Source organism: Bombina bombina, chromosome 2, assembly GCF_027579735.1.
Source record: "Bombina bombina isolate aBomBom1 chromosome 2, aBomBom1.pri, whole genome shotgun sequence".
Lineage (NCBI taxonomy): Eukaryota > Metazoa > Chordata > Amphibia > Anura > Bombinatoridae > Bombina > Bombina bombina.
The window spans coordinates 595,369,136-595,391,205 of NC_069500.1; the positions used below are offsets into that span (position 1 = coordinate 595,369,136).

The 22,070-nt window shown below is 35.9% G+C and overlaps 1 protein-coding gene across 1 annotated transcript in view; it reads right to left on the reverse strand.

The window, feature by feature from the left end:
* LOC128647193 (transmembrane channel-like protein 2-A) overlaps window positions 1-22,070 on the reverse strand; it is a 306,013-nt gene that overhangs the window by 228,411 nt on the left and 55,532 nt on the right. The window contains exons 7-9 of the mRNA XM_053699975.1: window positions 16,016-16,114; window positions 15,472-15,614; window positions 11,028-11,175 (exon numbers count right to left, since the gene is read on the reverse strand). Coding sequence (XP_053555950.1) covers window positions 11,028-11,175; window positions 15,472-15,614; window positions 16,016-16,114 — 390 coding nt within the window. The remainder of the gene's footprint in view (window positions 1-11,027; window positions 11,176-15,471; window positions 15,615-16,015; window positions 16,115-22,070) is intronic.

A 22,070-nucleotide genomic window follows, 5' to 3' on the forward strand; every position in this document is an offset into this window, starting at 1 on the left:
CATACCAACGTAGTATAGATCACATTTGCATTTTAATGCATTAATTACCCCACAGGTGTTACATGTAATATGTTGTTTGATTTTTTGTACCCTTCCAAACCTAAACCTTGATTTGGTTTATTTGGATGATTTTTGAACAATAAGTACAGCCTCTACAAGGATAGTTGCCAGGGTATGAGATTATGGGTTTTTTTCGGACAAAATGGCTTTGAACCAATCTGTCTTTAAGATTTCTTGATCTTCTATATCAGATGGATACCCTATTTCCAAGGGTTTTGTTAAGATCTGGGTCATTTTTCAGAAAGTTCCATGATTTTTGTATGATGTCTGTGACATCTTTCATTTGTGTATTGTAAGTAGTAATCAATCTTGTTTGCTCATCATGGTTCTTATGTTTAGAGTATAGTAGTTCTTTCCTAGGGGTGTGCAGAGCTCTATATTGTTCTCGCTTTAAACTCCTATTGCTATATCCTCTTGCTTTGAGTCTTTTTACAAGTTCCTTAGCTCTTACATTAAATATTTCTTCTGATGAACAATTTCTGCGTATTTGCAAGAATTCACCTGTTGGTAAGGATCTTAGAGTGCTGATCGCATGTGCACTATCATGATGTAAGATGGAATTAGTGGCGGTCTTTTTATGGAATAGGTCTGTTTTTAGTTCACCATTGTCATTTTTTATTATTTTAAGATCTAAAAAACTGATTTAAACTACAATCATATGTTAATTTGACGTTAATCTGGTTATGATTGAGTTTCTGTAAAAATGAATCCAATTCTGATTTAGATCCCTCCCAGAGGAATAGGATATCATCTATGTAGCGAATCCAGAGAGGTATTCACTCCATATACACAGCATTATCGTCAGTGAACACCATTTCTTTCTACCACCAACCTAAGAAAAGGTTGGCATACGTGGGGGAACACGATGTGCCCATAGCTGTTCCACGTATTTGTAGGTAATGCTGATCATTGAATACAAACAAATTGTGATTTAATATGAACTCCAGTAATTCCATAATAAAAGAATTGTGTTCTTGAGATTCTGAAACAATGAATATTCCAGCCTCCAAAATTCTTTAAAAGAACCTTTATTTTCACATAGGGTCCTCAGCAACAAACATACAACGTTTCAAGCCTAAAAAGGCTCTTAGTCATGTATAATTCTATTATACATGACTAAGAGCCTTTTTAGGCTTGAAACGTTGTATGTTTGTTGCTGAGGACCCTATGTGAAAATAAAGGCTCTTTTAAAGAATTTTGGAGGCTGGAATATTCTTTGTTTATGGATTACATTGGGACCTGGCAAGTCCTTTATTCCGTGCCCCACCAAGAAAAAGAAAAAGAAAAGGTGTGCTGTTTTCCTAACTTTCTGGGTTCTTGAGATTCTGCCAGATCTAAATCAAGAAAGTATTGTACAGCTTTTTTTTTTTTAAATATTATTTTTTATTGAGTTTTCATCTTACATAACAAAAGACAAAAAGAAAATAGAAAAACAAAAAGACAAAATCAAAGCAGATCACAAATCGCATCAACATTGCATCAATAATACAACAGTGTGGCAAAAACTACACAGTTCACAGGCATCATATCTTTTAAGCACTTCATAACTTGCACTTAGACTTATTAAAACATAACTGTCTCAACATATTCCTCCCACAGGAATCTGATAGAATGATACTCATCTAGGCGATTGGCATGTTGGAAATGATATTTTTTAAGGGATAAAAACCTTGTTACTTGTTCCCTCCATTCCTGGACCCTAGGGATTTTAGAACTCTTCCATGCCCTATGGATTAGTTGCCTAGCGCCGCTTACCATTATATATAGCAGCGTAGATCTTAGCTTACACTTTATCTTGGGAAATTTATTAAACAGAAATATGCATGGGTCATTTTCTAAATGGAGACCCAGTATCTTATCTATTTCTGACCGAATATCATTCCAGTATTGGCTTAACAGAGGACATTGCCACCATATATGTGAAAGCGTTCCCTCCTGTCCACATTCCCTCCAACAAAGTGCACTAGATCCAGGAAAGATCTTTGATAACCTTTTTGGGGTCAAATACCACCTGGTCAGCAATTTCATATTGGTCTCTGTAATATTCATAGAGGATGGGGCTTTCCCCATTTGGTGGAATATAATCTGCCATTCTTTGGGTGTTAAGGTCACTTGTAGCTCATTTTCCCATATTTTGGTATATGATGGCGTTTGCTGTGAGTGTAGTGCTAGTATTAATTTATATGATTTAGATAACCCTTTTCTCGAGGTTCCTTCTGAATAGCACATGGACTCAAAAGGGGAAAGAGGTCTGATAATATCTGACTTACATTTATTGTAACTTATGTAATGTGTAAGTTGAATGTATTCAAACCAATGTTGACATTTATATATATGATTGTCTGCCAATTCCGCCCTTGTTAATAATTTCCCCTTGTCTAGGGTTGAATATATAGGTACTCCACTGAAAATGTCCATACCCGTTCCTTTAATCACATTATGGCCAAGTGGGGATTCAGCTGATGCTAATAATGGGGTCAGTGGGGAAGGGACTGAAGAGATATCTTTTTTTGTTTTGATTATGTGGTCCCAGACATCTAGTGTTTCTGTTATAGTACTTTGGAGTGAATTAGCAAGTTTCCTTTGTTTCCTAGGGAGCCAACATTCGCCTCCTAGATTTTTTGTATTTGCTAACTCATGTTCCAATTTCACCCATTCCTTATCTTTAAAATGTTTACACCAATCTATGATTCTATTTAACAAAGATGCTTGTTTGTAATATAACATATTTGGTATGCTTAAACCGCAGCTATGCCTATCTCTGTATATAATCTTCTTCAAAAACCTCAGCATTTTGTTCTGCCATATAAAAGAGTTAATACTATCCTGAAGTTTGTATAAATATGACCTTGAAAGTGGGATGGGCAGTGTCTGGAACACATATAATATACATGGCAATATTGACATTTTGAGAGCATGGATACGGCCTAGCCATGAGAGGTGTTTATGTTTCCACCCATGTGTTTCTACTTGTATTTACTTCAACAGTTTTATATAATTTAACGTAAATAGATCATCTGGTGTTCTTGCCACGTGTATTCCTAGGTATTTTAAGGAGGTTTCCTGAATGGAAAATTTATATTGGTTACTAATTAGTTGTAGATGCTCTTCAGGTACAGCAACTCCCATAATTTCTGACTTAGTTGTGTTAATTTTAAAGTTCGAATGGGCACTATATAGATCTAGTTCTAACTGTAAAGCTTTTAGGGAAGAAAGAGGTTATATCAACGTCATAAGAATATCATCAGCGTATAATGATAATTTGTATTCTGAGTCTCGAATCCCAATACCCTTAATATCGGTATTATGGCGTATTTTAGAGGCCAACACCTCCATTGCTAGAACAAACAACAACGGGGAAAGGGGACATCCTTGCCTAGTACCGTTTCCTATGCAGAAAGGGTGTGATAAAGAGTTGTTTAGTTTAACCCTAGCTGAGGGGCATGTATACAGCACGAAAATTTTATCCAAAATATGGGGACCAAATTTAGATAAGGCATGGCACAGGAAAGGCCAACCAAGCCTATCAAAAGCCTTTTCCGCATCGATTCCCAAAACTACTGTGGTTATATGATTCATTTGGGCATACTCTATAAGGTCTAGGGCTTTCACCGTATTATCGCGTGCCTCCCTACGTGGTACAAAACCGGCCTGGTTGAGGTGTATAAGATCTGGTAAATATTTATTTATTCTGGTTGCTAGGATTTTCGCATAGATTTTTACATCCACATTCAACAATGAGATGGGTCTAAAATTGGAGGGTATATCTGCTGTTTTCCCTGGTTTGGGAAGCACTGAGATATGCGCTTCTAACATACTCGCCGGGAATGTAGTTTCATTTGTTGCTCTATTAAAGATCGCTAGGAGGTGTGCCGTAAGGATGGGGGAGTATTTTTTAAAGTATTGTACCGAATAACCATCCGGGCCTGGGCATTTTACCGAGTTTAAATTAGTAATAGCTGCTTTTATTTCCCCGGATGTTATTGGTCTGTCTAATTCGTCTACTTGCTCTACTGACAGTTGTGGGAGTTGGCAATCCATCAAATATGATGTGATATCATTCGTTGTGGGTGTAGGTTTGTCAGTATTCTTAATATTATATAGTTTTGAGTAATAGTTTTCAAATTGGGATAGAATGTCTGGAGTGGATTTTATTTTGTTCTTAGTGGGTGTGCGTAATTCATGTATGAATGTTTTAAATTTCTTAAGTTTCAATGCTCTCGCTAGTAGCTTCCCACTCCTATTGCTTTCAAAATGGAAGAGTTGTTTAATTTTTATGGCCATTAGGTTATGTTCTTTAGTTAAAAGATCTCTAAGAGCTTCTCTAGACCTATGTAGTTCTGCATATAACTTGTCATTCTGTGGGTCCTGTTTATGTGCATATTCCAATTGGGAGACCGTATGTGAAAGTCTGTCAAAGTGTAGCCTAGCGCTTTTCTTCAGGTGCGATTTGAACTTTATAAACTCTCCTCGCATAAAACATTTATGGGCTTCCCACACTATGAAAGGGTCACTGTCATCTTGTGCATTAATGGTAAAATATTCATTCAACAATTTCTCTATTCTTTCTGTGAATATGTTGTTATTTAAGATAGAATCGTCTAGCTTCCAGATAAAGGGGCATATGGGTGTATTGGGCCAATGGAATCTTGTTATTACTGCCGAATGGTCTGACCATGAGGTATGTGAGATCCTTGAGGAATGTATAGTTGTAAGGCCACATTGGTTGGTCATAGTGTAGTCTTTTCGACTATAGGAATGGTGTGGTATGGAGAAAAATGTATAGTCCTTTTTAGATGGGTTCACAAACCTCCAGATATCATATAAGTTGTGATCTCTCATCAGTTTTCCCAAAAACTTAGATACATGTTTCAAAGGTCTATGTGCTGTATTGGAACTGTCCATTAAAGGATCTAACGTAATGTTCAGGTCTTCCCCCAGGAAAATCACTCCTTTAGAAAAATCTAAGATTCTGATTTTGAAAAATGGAAATTGCTTTACGTTGGGCACATAAATATTAATTAAAGTCACAGGACTTCCATATAGCAGTCCAAAAATCCCCAAAAATCTGCCTTCCATGTCAGAAATAGAGTGTATAAGCTTGAATGGTATATCCCTATGAATAAAAATACTAACCCCACATTTCTTTGATTTTGCGGAGCTATGGAAATGTTGGGTGTACTTTGTTCCAAAATATTTGGGCTCATTTCCTTTCCAGAAGTGGGTTTCCTGGAAAAATGTTATATCCCCCTTCCTTTTGTACATATCGATAAATGCGATCGATCTTTTATGTTGGGAATTTAACCCCTTTGCATTCTGTGAGATTATGTTAACACTTTTACCCATTCTTCCTTCCCCTGATGGGCAATTTGACATGGGAATAGCTGTGTCTGTGTGCCTTATCGAGACCAGTATATATCTGAGCTAAATGCTGTGCAACTGTGTTAGTATATAACTTAAGTCAAATTTACCAACAAATAATAAAATAATAAAATAGAAATAACAATAACAGTAACTTTTCTTTGAACTAGCACTAGAAATCAGATATTAGAAAATATCTCAAAACATATATTGCACATATGCACAATTTTAGATCTTATATAAAACTGTTTTTAAAACCTTGGAGTATAAACCAACTTTAGTTTGTAACCTAAAAATAAGACATATAACATTTCCGAAATTGTTCCTAACTAGTAACATATAATTTCCTATATTTATCATGAAATTATTCCAGGATCACATGCAAACCTATATGAATTTTACAGTGTAAGAACATTTATTTGAAACCCTGGGTAATATTTTCCATTACTTTCCCCCTGTTACCCTTCCAGAGACACAGGTCCAGGACGTTCAACCTTTATCAGTCAATGAGTGTCGGGGGGAATGAGACGCTTTCTTTGCCTGTGGTGATGATATCTTCTTGGGTGGTATTTTCCCCCCAGAGGAGTGGGTGTCCTGACCTTTATCTAAAACATTCTGTCTTTTCTTCCGTTGTGGTAGAGGTCATGGGTTTTCTGCCGTCAGGCCCGGCGGGGGTTCAATATCAAGGGCAGAGCAGAAGTCTGGGATCTCTGAGGTCTTGGTACATGAAAGTTTCCTATTGCCATGAAGGATGTAAAGATGAAATGGGAATCCCCATCTGTACAAAAAGTTTTTGCTCCTGAGGATGGTTGTCAATTGGGCAAGTTCTCTCCGCCTTTGAAGTGTCCGTTCTGTATAAAATTGGAGGACATTGCCCCTAAACTTGATTGGTTGGTTTCTACGGGATAAATTCAAGAGTTCTTCTTTTTCCCTGAATTGTTTAAATTTTATTATGATATCTCTAGGCGGTGCCCCTTCTGGTGGTTTGGGCCTCAACGCCCTATGAGCTCTGTCCCAAATTATCTCCATAGAAGATGGTTCTCCTTTGAGGTGTGCAAACAAAGCTGGCAAATATGTTGGCAGGTCATTAGGTAGGACCGATTCCGGTATTCCCCTTATACGCAGATTTTTCCTATGACCTCTATTTTTGAGGTCTTCTATCTTGTCGTGCAGGGTTTCTATTAAATCTGCCTGAGTTGTTGAGGCTTCTTGTAGTTGATTTACCTCTTCTTGTATATTATCCGCGTACTCCTCTAGTGTTTCCACGTGGAACCCCACCGTGTGTAGCTCCTGTTTGAGGTCTGCCATTTCCTCTCTCACGCATGTCCTCACAATTTCTGCAATATCTTGCTTTGAGGCTAGTGAGGATAGTAAAGATGTAGGAATCTGTGTAAGAGCACCTGAGTCTCTATTAGGTCTTGTGGGTGAACATAAGATTGGTGATTTGGCTCCTACTGTATCATGTTCAGAATTGTGAGGATTTTGGGTCCCAGAATTAGAAAAGGATTCCACTGAGGGGTCTCTCTGGAAAGACGTTTTGGTGCCTTTTAAAGACTTTAGTGGCTTCTTTGCTGCCATCTTGTGCTTCTATATGCGGATATAATACACCTCAGTTAATCTTTACCAATCCGGTGTATATTGTGGCACCCCTTTGGAGTGATTAAAGCAGATTGGTCTCCTTTAAATAATAGAGCGCTTCAGACTCTATGTTTTATGTATACACAGTTCCCCTTTTCTGCTGGGACACAGCTTCAATTTGTTAAAGTCCTTTCCCACTCAATGTCCCAAAGAGTATCCGAGTAAACCTTATGAAGGAAGTAAATGTGCAATGGGGATTTATTTTTATTCAGCGTGGAGTGTGACAGCCTTTGCGCCTCTATCTAATGTCTCGGTGAGGTGCTTAATTATTTGCTGCGTCACTTACTGTATATCGACATCAGCGTGTCTGAGCAGCGCCCCGGGGTTTCTCCACTCCTCTGCAAGACAGCCCGACAGTGAGAGCTGGGCTGCTGTCTGTGAGTACTGTTCGATGAGATGTTCCGACACCACTTTTGCTGAGATTAGCGTGTCTCTTTTTTCACCCTTAGCTGCTGCATATGGCGTCTCACCACTCCTCCCTTTTAGAACAGGAAGCTTTCCATCATAGCACTTATAAATGCTCCCGGTCGCTGCACAGAGTTTTCTGAGAGGTACCTCTGCTCTTAGGGTATGTGAAGGCGGTTGTTATATGTGCTCTCTATCTTGTTCAAGTAAGTTGGCTTACGGAGCTATGGAGTTATGCTGCCATCTTAGCAGCGGTCAGCTCCGCCCCTATACAGCTTTTATACCATAATGATGTTCAATACTTGTGTAGAGCGACTCCACATCTGCTGTAACTAGCCATGTTTCAGGCATAAGTTGAATATTGTCCAGTCTTTGGAGTACTTCTGTCATGTTCCTAACATATGAGGATAATTCCTCTACAAAGTTGCGTAGTCTTTTATCCACATACATACTAGTCTTCTCTGTTAAACAGCCATTTCCTGATATGATCGAACGACCTGGAGGATTGGTTATATTCTTATGTATTTTAGGGATAAGATATAGTGTAGAGACTCTTGGATGAGTTACTTGTAGATACTTATACTCCTTCTGGCTAATAATATTTTCTTCTTTTCCCCTTTCAATCATGCTGTTGTATTGTTTTATATATGAGGCAGATGGATTAAATATCAATTTTTTGTAACAGTTTTTGTCATTCAGTTGTTGATAGGCCTCATATAAGTATTTTTCCGTTGGCCAGATGACAATATTTTCTCCTTTGTCGGATCCTTTTATCATCACATCATCCCAATTCTCTATTTCTCGCAATGCTTGTTGTTCATTGTTAGAGATATTGTTGGTTATATTGTGAGTAGCTAATTTAGTGATTTCATTACATACTATTTGATTAAAGGTTTGTAATGTTGTGGAATTGCATTATGTTGGGTATATACTGAGATTTGTTCTTGATTAGATCACCCCATTTCTTATGTGATTGTGTCTCATCGCTTTCTTTTAGTAGTTCCTCTAGATCTTTTATGGTGTCCAATTCTTCATTAGTCCATTGAATGTTATCTGGGTTGTGTCTTAGAGAATAGATTTTTTTCAACATTAATTTTTTTATAAAAAGGTGAATATCTTTAATCAATTGAAATTTGTTAAGTTTGTTCTTAGGGAAAAATGATAAGCCTTTTGAGAGTACAGATAGATGATATTCAGACAAAATATGTTGAGATAAGTTAATGACAGTTAATTGTTCAGTCTTATGTGTGAGAAGGGGATCATGGTTCGTTTCCTCTGTTTCGCTCCTCTTGTTTCTCTCCTTTTGTGGATCTGTTTCTGATCCTGAACTGGGATCTAAAAAAGTAGAATGTATTTGTGGTAAAGTGTGAGTTGTTAATATATGGGGTTACTGTACTAATATTGTCTGATGGTGTTATATCAGATTCATCACTCTCTCTTTTCTGGTATTTAAAAGGTATAGATCTCCGGCTCAGCTGGAGTGATAATCCAATTACACTTTAGTGGAACCTGTTCCTGCGTAGTAATACTGGCAATACACAGTATAAGCATTACCTGACACAATTCTGGATCCATTAAATTGTGATTTTCTTTGGTGTTGTTAAGATATAGATCCCTGGCTTAGCTGGAGTATAACCCAATCACATTTTAGTCACCGACCTATATGAATTTGCACCTATACTCTAACCTCGAGATATTTTAAGGTGTAAATCTAATCGGTATTGTCACAAATACCTCAGGATTTAGTTGAGAAGGGGTTAATTCTATTCAGTTTGTGAGCTAAAAAACAGTTATTTGTTTTTCAAGAAGAACCGGTGTCCTTGGTTTGTGTTTCTTTGAAGTGCCAGGAGCATCATAAATGCTTGGCAGTGTAAACAGGATCAAGTTTTATGGCTTAGACTGTCAGTAGAATACATGATAGAAAACAGGGCCTCAGTCACATATCCTGAGGAGGTCAATAAAGGGACATGGGTATTATGTATATATGTGTTTAAAACTGTTATGACATTAAATTAAGGGAAATCTGTCATATCTGGTATCAAATTTATTCTCCCAATGAAACCAAGAGATTACCGGTCAGTATATCAGAAAATAGAGTTACCTATCAGAAATTATAATGGGTTCTATAATTTCAGGCAAAAAACTTAGTTTATTGAAGGTCATAAAGACAGGGGGGTTTCTTAGCCCACCCAGAAGGGTGTGGTCAGGCAACCTGATCTATGAAAAATTGGTATAAGAATCTTATTTTTTAACTATAAGATTGTCATTCTTACAAGGGAGGCTGTGACAACACAGAGTAAGGACCCAATTGATTCATGCCATCTCTCTGGTAACAGATTCCAAAGACTAGTACAGTGTAATTTTCTTCTTTTTATTTTCAAAAACTGTTTGCTAATGTATAATTTTATTTGTAACAACTTTTTATTAATAATGCATTGTGCATAATATTTTTGGCATAATAAAAAATAATCCTTTTATTAAGTTTGGCCTTTGTCTAATAATTGAACCACGTTACTGAAGAGACTGGAATATTAGAACCATATAATTTAGGTTATTGTCTGCTAAATTGTACTCAGAGAGTTAATGTGTAAGTCTGGGTTTTTCCTTAGGATTTTCCCTTTAATAAATGTTAAGTGGTGGCAGCTGAGATATTGTAGTTAGTTTAGTGTGGGTGGCATTAAAGGGGAGTTTTGGGGCATTTATTTTATGTCTAGTATATACTGGAGAGTGTTGTTAACCCTTGCACCCACTGAAATAAATCACAAGCTGGTCTGGTGTGGCTAGATTGTGACATATTAGTGAGAGTAGAAGGGGTCTGATAACCCTTTCTATGCCAAATAAGTGACTGGCGCAGGGTTGGATAACCTTGATTCGTCACAGGTATCATAAAGTACTATCTATAGACTCTGTGTTAGCAAACATACACCTGTAACTTTTATAGATTTAGTTTTTTAGAGATTATAGAATATATTTCCAATACCAGGATCTAGTAATCACAAGAAAGTAAAATTCCAAAACATTCCTGATCCTGGAATTCTATCTCTATTGAATTCCACTGCTGAATAAGCATCTGTGATTTTATGTCACTTTCTTACCCTTAGATTTTTTTATTGAGAATATTTAAATAAAAGTTAAGTTTTATTTTATTTCACAATTGTTTGCTTTAACATTGAATTATATACTCATCAAACGTTGTGAGTGCTATATTTGTACTCTGTTCTTCAGTTCTTTACTGATTTGTCCTTACATTTATTTAGTACAAGCACCAACCCCCCAGACATAATTTACCATTAGGTTAAAACACATATGGGAAAGTTTGTTTAAATACTTAGTAGTGCAATTGGTCCATGTCCTCCAAATATATCCAGCCAGAAACCAGCCACTGTGCTTTTCCCCTTATTATAATGCAAATTATAATTAATATGAGCATTTGCCAGACTAAATCACAATAAATGGTTATAGTATTTTATCTAATTGTTATACGTCAGAGCTCCTTTTCCTAAACACACTGTAAAAAGAAATCATACAAAGTAAAAAAAAATAAAAAATCAATTTGTGTTTACCTTAAAGCTAGTTGTTATAGATGCAAACTTGTTGTCTGCTGTTTCAGGGTTTCCAATAAGATAATCCCAACTTGTAAACATTTTCCAGCTGAATATAAACACTTCATCATCTCCACCTGCAGTTGTTTCATTTGCATTTCTTGCCATACTGAATATTCATCAAAGGGGTTAAATGTATTAAGAAAAAGAAACACATAATTAAAAATTAAAGCACATAATTTACGTGAAAACAATATGAGACAGACAATAATGAAATAATGTTATATATTCTGGTAAGAAAATGGCTTATTGAGGTATTGGTACCACAAAGAATGTTTTAGTATAGTTGTATAGTTTACATTTTAATGACCCAAAATATGTATTAGAATGTTCTCCTCTTTAATGTGTTTTCAATGCAGTAAGTAAGGCCAAAAGAGTGGTTGCCTTGGTAGAGGTATTTGGAGCAGAATTAGTGAGGTTCTTATTGCACAAATCACTAGTTAGGCCTCATCTTGAGTATTGTATACAGTTCTAAAGACAATGGGGCCTATTTATGATTGTGCGAGCGGACATGATCCGATATATTCTTGTGAACTGCTGGTGCAATACCACCCCCTGCAGATTTGCGGCCAATCGGCAGCTAGCAGAGGGTGTCAATCAACCTGGTCATATTTGATCGGGTTGATTTCTGTCGATTTCTGTCCGCCGCCTCAGGGCAGGCGGAAATACGAGGCATCAACCTCTGTACAGAGCTTGATAAATATGCCCCATATCTAAAGAAGGACATAAACAAGCTGGAATCTTTTCTAAGGATGGCTATTAAAATGGCACATGGTCTAAAAAATAAAACTTACCATGAAAGGCTCAATGACTTAAATATGCATAGCTTAGAGAAGAGAAAGGAAAGAGGTGATATGACAGTAACTTTTAAGTATATTAAATGGCTTAGTAAAACTGAGGCTGTAAGTATTTTTTCATAAAAAGAACAATTCAAGAACAAGGAGTCTTGATCTCAAGCTGAATGGGTAGTAGATTCAGGAGTAATTTTCAGAAGCATTTCTTTACAGAAAGGGTGATTGATTCATGGAATAAACTTCCACAAGTGGTGGTAATGACAAACACTGCGGGGGACTTCAAGAATGCCTGGGATAAGCATAAGGCTATCCTAAGAACTAGACACGTTTATATTTTTAGGACATTTTTGGCAGACTTGTTGGGCCTTTGGTTCTTATCTGCCTCAAAAAGTCTATGTTTCTATATTTCTATTCATTTTAGCTGCTGGAGAGCATTAATTTATTTACACTGTCCTGTTAACTCAAAGTTTTGCATTGCATAAGTTTCCAAGTCCCATTTCCAGGTAAAAGTAATAACTATCTACCTAGGAAAGGTTTATACACTGTGTGCAGAATTATTAGGCAAATGAGTATTTTGACCACATCATCCTCTTTATGCATGTTGTCTTACTCCAAGCTGTATAGGCTCGAAAGCCTACTACCAATTAAGCATATTAGGTGATGTGCATCTCTGTAATGAGAAGGGGTGTGGTCTAATGACATCAACACCCTATATCAGGTGTGCATAATATTAAGCAACTTCCTTTCCTTTGGCAAAATGGGTCAAAAGAAGGACTTGACAGGCTCAGAAAAGTCAAAAATAGTGAGATATCTTGCAGAGGGATGCAGCACTCTTAAAATTGCAAAGCTTCTGAAGCGTGATCATCGAACAATCAAGCGTTTCATTCAAAATAGTCAACAGGGTCGCAAGAAGCGTGTGGAAAAACCAAGGCGCAAAATAACTGCCCATGAACTGAGAAAAGTCAAGCGTGAAGCTGCCAAGATGCCACTTGCCATCAGTTTGGCCATATTTCAGAGCTGCAACATCACTGGAGTGCCCAAAAGCACAAGGTGTGCAATACTCAGAGACATGGCCAAGGTAAGAAAGGCTGAAAGACGACCACCACTGAACAAGACACACAAGCTGAAACGTCAAGGCTGGGCCAAGAAATATCTCAAGACTGATTTTTCTAAGGTTTTATGGACTGATGAAATGAGAGTGAGTCTTGATGGGCCAGATGGATGGGCCCGTGGCTGGATTGGTAAAGGGCAGAGAGCTCCAGTCCAACTCAGACGCCAGCAAGGTGGAGGTGGAGTACTGGTTTGGGCTGGTATCATCAAAGATGAGCTTGTGGGGCCTTTTCAGGTTGAGGATGGAGTCAAGCTCAACTCCCAGTCCTACTGCCAGTTTCTGGAAGACACCTTCTTCAAGCAGTGGTACAGGAAGAAGTCTGCATCCTTCAAGAAAAACATGATTTTCATGCAGGACAATGCTCCATCACACGCGTCCAAGTACTCCACAGCTTGGCTGACAAGAAAGGGTATAAAAGAAGAAAATCTAATGACATGGCCTCCTTGTTCACCTGATCTGAACCCCATTGAGAACCTGTGGTCCATCATCAAATGTGACATTTACAAGGAGGGAAAACAGTACACCTCTCTGAACAGTGTCTGGGAGGCTGTGGTTGCTGCTGCACACAATGTTGATGGTGAACAGATCAAAACACTGACAGAATCCATGGATGGCAGGCTTTTGAGTGTCCTTGCAAAGAAAGGTGGCTATATTGGTCACTGATTTGTTTTTGTTTTGTTTTTGAATGTCAGAAATGTATATTTGTGAATGTTGAGATGTTATATTGGTTTCACTGGTAAAAATAAATAATTGAAATGGGTATATATTTGTTTTTTGTTAAGTTGCCTAATAATTATGCACAGTAATAGTCACCTGCACACACAGATATCCCCCTAAAATAGCTATAACTAAAAACAAACTAAAAACTACTTCCAAAAATATTTAGCTTTGATATTAATGAGTTTTTTGGGTTCATTGAGAACATGGTTGTTGTTCAATAATAAAATTAATCCTCAAAAATACAACTTGCCTAATAATTCTGCACTCCCTGTATATCATGTGCATGAATAAATTACATCCTCTGTGAAAATGTATTTACATAAATTCAGTCATTATCCATAGTTTCTCAAGAATGTTAGTTTTTGATGTAGTAAACAACAACTGGGGCCTATAAATCTTGTTTACAGAGAAAGTGTGAAAACAGCAAACTGGATGTCTAGTTTAGTGGATACTATTGCTTTCACATTGTGTCTTGATTAAAACCAGAAAGCCTAATCTATAAAATTATATATTTTAATTCCCCTATTCTTCTGTCGAGAATATTCTTTTTAATAGCACCCTAAGATTAGTACGTACAAATCCCTTATAGAGTTTCCATATGGTGAAAAATGTTATCTAGCTAGTGGCTGTTTTCGGTTATATATATCAAATCAGGACTATTTCTTGCACAGAATTAAATATACATTTTTAGATCAGCTGGTTAATTATTCTTTAACAGATAGTATGTTCCAATTGTCTGGGTCAAGGCCAGTGTTACATGAATATTTTTTGTGACTGCCTCACTTCAAAAAGTAGCATTGCAAGTACCACCAGCATTGTTACAGTGACAAAACCACCCAATGTGTCCATAGTCTCCTCCAGTTGCTCCACAGATCTAAGTACTCACAGGCTTCCAATGACAGGCTCTGAGAAGCTGTCAATCTATTCTGCGTGCGTGCGTGTGTGTATACATGTTTATATGTGCTTGTATGTGTATATAAATACACATATATAGGCCTTTCCATTCAAAGCCTTTTGATAGACCATATACCTTTTAACCCTTTTAATTAATATTTATAATAATTAAAATAATTTTTATTGGATAGTGTATATATGAGTTTAACACGTTAAAAAAATGTATTTTTCTTGTGTTTAGTGCAGATTTTATTTTAGCACTAACCCTTTATGCAAGGTCTTCAGTTGTGCTAACCTGCCAAGGGCAAATTTAGATTGCATTAGAAGTTCGAGTTTATTTTCAACTTGTAATATGCATGCAAGTTAGATTAGTCGCGTTATTGCAGTATTGTGAACTCACTAATTTAAGCATGCCACTTGTAATCTAACTATAGTATGGGGAACAATAAAATAGGAATGCTGCATTGTTTGTCAGTGATATCCAATTTGGTACAGTGTTTAGTGTATTGTTTGTTCTACAACATATATATATATATATATATATATATATATATATATATACACGTGTATATATATACAGTATATATATATCTATATATACTTCAGTATTGTAGCACAAACCAATTGTAGATTAAACATGGTTGACAACACATCATTTTTATCAATATTTTTATTATTGATTTAAGTTGTGATTTGATTGAATGCATCACTTATTTATTTTATCATACCATGTATAGCAATATTTAAAAAGTCTGGGGGTATGACATAAAGCTGAAATGAGAATCAATTGTTAGTGCCAACTGTTTAATGCATTCATAGTGATTCTATATTTGCTTTCTTATTATAGCCATATATAAATAAAAATAAATGTAAAATGTAAACTTACGTTCTTATTACAACTATTATACTGTATCCAAAAACACCAAAGCCAACCAGAAAGTATGCTAGTGGAAGTCTATATTGCAGAGGGCCAATTGTCCTTTGGTTATTATAGTAGCCATAAAAAAGAGGTGAGTACTTTAAAACTCCCTATGAGATATGGGAAATAAAAAAAAACTTCATAAATACTTTCAATGAACATTATTCTGCTCACACGCAATTTAATCGATCCATTAAAATTGATAATTACGAAACTATTCATTATGGTTGCATAGATTTACATATAACAACCAGATTCATAATCTACAAATAAACTTTGAAATTTTATTTTCATTACCACAATATAAACAGTACATATTTCTTAAATTCTATTGTTAATGGTCTTAATACATGATGAAGACATTTTCTTACATCACATTTTCATAAATCTAGATTGTATTTCCTTAAATCTAGCAGTGTGGTTTTAATACATATTATAAAAACTTCAAAGATGACTTAAAATAGTTTACAGTAAATTTGACTATCTATGAAAAGAAGATTTCCTGTTTTACCCCAAACTCACTGAGCACGCCATAGTCCATTTGAGTGTCCTGTTCACCTCTTGGTACTGTTTTTCTCGGCATGCTTCCATATGGAAGTCCCATTAAGAGCTGTTTAAAATAATAAAAAAAAATATGTAATTTAAAGGACATTATGTACATATATAGCAAATGGAATATAAATATGCAATAGTGTTTACTTTAGAGTTGTAACAGAAGATCTGTATTTTAAGACTGACAGCAGATTAAAACAATAATTTAGACAGTAGTCTCAATGTAGGCAGTTAGGATCATTGTCAAAGGGAAAACTGTTGCAAGAAAAAGTTTGTGAAACCTTTGAAATTACCTGGATTTCTGCATTGATTATTCCTAAAATATACTCTGATCTTCATCTAACTCACGATTATAGACAAGTCTAATCTGACTAAACTAATAACATACAAACAGTTGTACTTTTTTAATATTTATTAAAGACAATGAGTAATCATTCACAGTGCAGGCTGGAAAATCTAAGTGAACCATTGACTTTAGTGACTTGTAGATCCTCTTTAACCAGCAACAACATCCACCAAATGTTTCCTGTAGCTGCTTACAAAACTTGCACAATGTGTACATTTATTTAAAGGGCAGGGAACCTGTGCAACCCACACTTCCTATCTGATGTGCTTAATTGAAACACCTGATTCCAGAAAGCTTTTGGAGAAGTCGTTAAACAGAGATTTGCTTACTTTTTTTAGCCGACACTCTAAGGCCTAGATTTATCAAAGCATCAATCTTGGTGCATTCCCTGGTGTCAATATGCTCGCCAAACATCGCTGCCGCGGATCTGCATACGACGTCCTTATTTATCAAAAAGTCTGTAAAAACACGCGTGTCAAGTACAGAGCGATGAGCATCCGACTTTTGATAAGTTTAGAGTCATTGATGTCGCGGATATTCTGTTTTTTCCAATATTATTTATACCATTTCATAGCTTTCCATGAACAAGCACATTTCACTAAAGCTAATCTTTTATTTTTCATCTATTATCATTAAGTATATTTATACCTGAACAAACAATAATAGCTCATAGATATTTATGTTTCTATGTATTTGTGTGTGTTATGTCAGAAATCTTTTGCAAACATATTTATATGTCCCTAAATTACTTTTTATAATCTAAACAATGTTGTCTTTCATAACTCTTTGTTTATTTATACCACTATATGTATATAGTGTAAATGTATTATTATTCTGAGCAGGAATAATTTGCAAATATAACATGTAATTAGAGTATCATATGTATTTATTTGCAATCAATGGATATTTTAAGAGCTGGGCCAGTTTTCTCTCTGTACCTGTGTAACCCCTCCTGATTGCAATCTAGTTTTAAAAGCCACTCCTTCACAGGTGTTATAAAATGGGCTGGCATAAAAGATGACATTTCTTACTGAAAAAGAAATTCAAGAGAAGGAAGAAATACACTGAAAATAGCATGACAGTAAAGAGGTGATTTTTATTTCTGCTGTATCTGAATCATGACAGTTTAATGTTAGGTGGGCTATCCCTTAGAGCTATCAGTTTAAGATTATATTGAATCAAACATCAATTTGAATTTTAAAATCCTTGTCTAAAATATTACACTGTGTGTCCTAATGTCAGCATCAATATTTATCTTTAATACTAATTTCACATATACATACTTTCAAAGTATTATACAGAATGTAACAAATGGCACTTACAAGTTCTGATGAGTGATCAATGACAGAAGTATCGAGCAATTTGATTCGTTAGTGATAGTTTAAAATGTATATTTGAATCAGATTGCTAATGTCATAAATCATGTGATTATGCATATTCCAATCAAAAGTGGTTGAAAAATTCAAGTAATTGTTTAGGAGTTTGCATCATAATTAGTGCAAAAAGTGTTGCGTCAAATTTGGTGCAAAGTGGAGAGTGGGACTTGTATTATATGGCTTAAACATACTGCACATAGATTTTTCACAAAAAAATAAAAAGTTAGCTATATTATGTTGTGTATTTATTTCATGTTTATCTCTATACCTATTAGTGCGATAAGTTTGGTGCAAAACTTTTCAACAAATTTGTAGAAATAATATTGTCCCCTTGCTTTGTAATGAGAGACAAATTTGTAGCAATAATCCATAAGTAGTAATGTATTTTTCATTTTTATCCCTATATCTACTAGTGCACCAAATGTGAATCAATATTATTGTTTAAATTAGAAAGGGTATACTATTTTAATAGAGTTTCTAATTTACTTTTATTATGTAATATACTTCTTTCTCTTGCAGCATCGAACATAAGCTTTCTGTGTTTTCAAACTCCCATTGAGTTCTATGGCATCCGCGACCTCAAGGGTGGCGGATTGAAAACTAGGTACGCTGCGTCGGAATACACGCGAGCCTACCTGTTAAATGTTTGATAAATTGGGAAAAGGGTCAAATAGAGTCAAATTTGAATTCAAAACATCTGTAATGACGCAAGCATCGATCTGCGTCGGATTGAGATTGCGGGATCGTATTTTACGTCACAAATTTCAACATTTGACAATCTTGACGCTTTGTTAACTAGCATCGATCTGCGTCGGATTGAGATTGCGGGATCGTATTTTACGTCACAAATTTCAACATTTGACAATCTTGACGCTTTGTTAACTATGGCAAATCAATCTTGTGTCATATTCGACGTGGAATTGAATCGTATTTTTTTCTGTTGAACTTTTGATAAATCGAGGCCTATGTCTTCAATAAAACTGTTTCATTTAGATTACGAGTTACGTGCACTATGGGAATTTAACGAACGCAAAAAAGTTGCATTATTTAACCCTCTATAGCGCAGCCATTACATTTTTTGAAACAGCCGTCTTGTGCGTGCGATATGGCTGCGTTGAGCTCCATACCGCACAAAATACAAGCGCTGTTTTGATGTGCTCGTGCACGCTGTCCCCATAGACATCAATGGGGAGAGCGGGTTAGAAAAAACCTAACACCTGCGATCACGGAATGAAAAGCTCCATAACGCAGCCAAATTGATGTCTATGGCGAAAAAGTAAGTAAAGTTTAAACCTAACATCCTAACATAAACCCCAAGTCTAAACACCCCTAATCTGCAGACCCCAACATCGCTGGCACCTACATAATGTTATTAACCCCTAATCTGCCATTCCCAATATCGCCGGCACCTAAATAAATATATTAACCCCTAATCTGCCACTCCCGATATCGCTGCCACTATACTAAAGTTATTAACCCCTATTCCCCCACACCCCAACATCGCCCACACTATAATAAATCTATTAACCCCTATTCCACTACTCCCTGACATCACCGCCACTAAATAAAGTTATTAACCCCTAAACCTCTGGCCTCCCACATTACTGCCTCTAAATAAACCTATTAACCCCTAAACCACCAGCCCCCCACATCACAACAACCTAAATTAAACTATTAACCCCTAACCCTAAATGTAACACCCCCTAACTTTAACATAATTAAAATAGAGCTAAATTAAAGTTACAATTATTAACTAAATAATACCTATTTAAAACTACCTGTGAAATAAAAATAAATAACCTAACCTAAGCTAGCTACAATATAAATATTAGTTATATTGTAGCTAGCTTAGGTTATTTATTTTTATTTCACAGGTAAGATTGTATTTATTTTAACTAGGTAGACTAGTTAGTAAATAGCTTGTTTGTTTTTTAAAAATATATTTTTTTGAGGTTAAAAAAAATAATAATAATGTAACAACGAGATACCAGTTTACATAACAAAAATACATCATCACGTCAGTCATTGAGAAGTGACAACAACAGATGCAACTTTATCAAGTAGTATTCCGTGTTATCTAACAAGAGAGCTATAAGCAAGTCACAAGCATATAAACTGGGTATCACAATTTGGAACCTCTTTTTTCAATAAACCAAATTCTACTTAATGTTGTAGATTGTAATATGGTGTGGATGCCAAGGGTTGGCTAGCCTAGAACAATGCAGGTGACATGTAGGGGGTTCAGTAGATTAATTTAGCGAATCACCTTTAGTGGGTGGGAGGCAGAGGATTAATTAGATGCAGACACACCTACAGGTTTGGATGGGTAGTAATATGGTTTGGGTGGGGAATAGGGTAAATCAGCGGGCAAGAGGCGCTTTGTATGAGGGGGGTAGGTGAAGTTGGGGGGGGAGCGGGTCGTAGTGATAGACATTATGGGAGCCAAGACAATGCTATATGTCGTAAGATGTTAAGTGCTAAAGGCTTACTTTAGTTAGGGATTAAGAAGAACATTATGTGGCTGCTTGAGGTAATATGAATTTTTTGTGCTAATATCAACCTTGTCACATAGGACATGGCATAAAAGGGGAGATGTTAATCAGGGAATAGCCTCCATGAGACTATACTTTAGGTGTTATTGAACTGTAGTAGCTGAGAGCTTAGCTTAAGGTTACTTTCCTATTGTTACATAACAGCTGAAATATCAGAATTTCGTGTCACACTTAACATACATTAAAAACAATGAACTAATAAACAGATGACAATGTATAGAAAAACCATAATGGATGTGAGAGACTCAAAGGAACCCTTACAATTACTTCCTCAGCTGTTGGATACGGTCCTCTAAGAATTACCCTAGTGTAACGAGTATGAAAAAAATTCAGATTAATAGAAACGTAGTATGTGTGTGAAGCACCCCATAATCATTGAACCCAAGCATAAGTGAAAACAAATGTTTACTATAACGATTATGAGAGAGTGCCACAGCGATAGTATAGTTGACAGACATAAACATAATAAACCTGGACTCTGCCATAGTGGGATCTATGGAGAGTATTAAAGTGAACTTTTATGAATGAAAGCCCATTTTTGAAAAATACTATTAAAAACACGGGCACTTTCATTCATCAAAGTTTACAAAGCAGCCGTTTTAATTAAAAACTTACCTCTCTTCTTTGCACAGCCAGAGCAGCTTCCCCCTCCTGGAAAGCATCTCTTCACACGTTATTAATGACTAATCCGGTTTCCTCCAATTACAGCATGGCCTCAGGCAATGACTACCCTGGGGGGGAAAGCCGTTATTGGAGGAAGCTGGATTAGTCATTGATGACGTGTGAAGAGAGGAAATCCAGGTGGGGGAAGCTGCTCTGGCTGTGAAAAGAAAAAAAGGTAAGTTTTTAATCAAAACGGCTGCTTTGTAAACTTTGATGAATGAAAGTGCCCCTGTTTTTAATAGTATTTTTAAAAACGGGCTTTCATTCATCAAAGTTTACCTTCACTTTAACTGCAACAAAAGGGCCTTACAGCACAGCCATATCATATGAACTACAGTTGTATGCTGCGAAGAGATACAGTATGGATATTATCTACTAGTTGTTCCTGGACATGGATTTCTGACGGATAATGTGTACATATTTTAGGGACCTTAAAGGGACACTGAACCCAAAATGTTTCTTTTGTGATTCAGATAGAGCATGCAATTTTAAGCATCTTTCTAATTTACTCCTATTATCAAATGTTCTTCATTCTCTTGGTATCTTTATTTGAAATGCAAGAATGTAAGTTTAGATGCCTGCCCATTTTTGGTGAACACTCTAAGTTGTTCTTGCTGATAAATAAGTGCTTTCCATGGTTCTAAACCAAAAAATAGCTTAGATGCCTTCTTTTTCAAATAAAGAAAGCAAGAGAATGAAGAAAATGTGATAATAGGAGTAAAATTGGAAAGTTGCTTAACATTGCCTGCTCTATCTGAAGCACAAAAGAAAAAAAATGTTTTCAATGAGAGTGGCTAGGCTAGCTTTGTGCTACAGATAATCCTGCAAATACTTTTTCACAGTCTGAAATTTCTTACCACTATGATTGAAATAATATCTCATATAAGTCTGCTTTAGTACAATCTACCTAGAGTCCTCTAGGTTCCAATAGTTACGCTTATAGTAAAAGTGCACACCTCTGTGTCAAAAATTAGAATGCGGTTCTTCATCTAAGATATTCATTTACCATATATATATATATATATATATATATATATATATATATATATATATATATATATATATATATATATATAT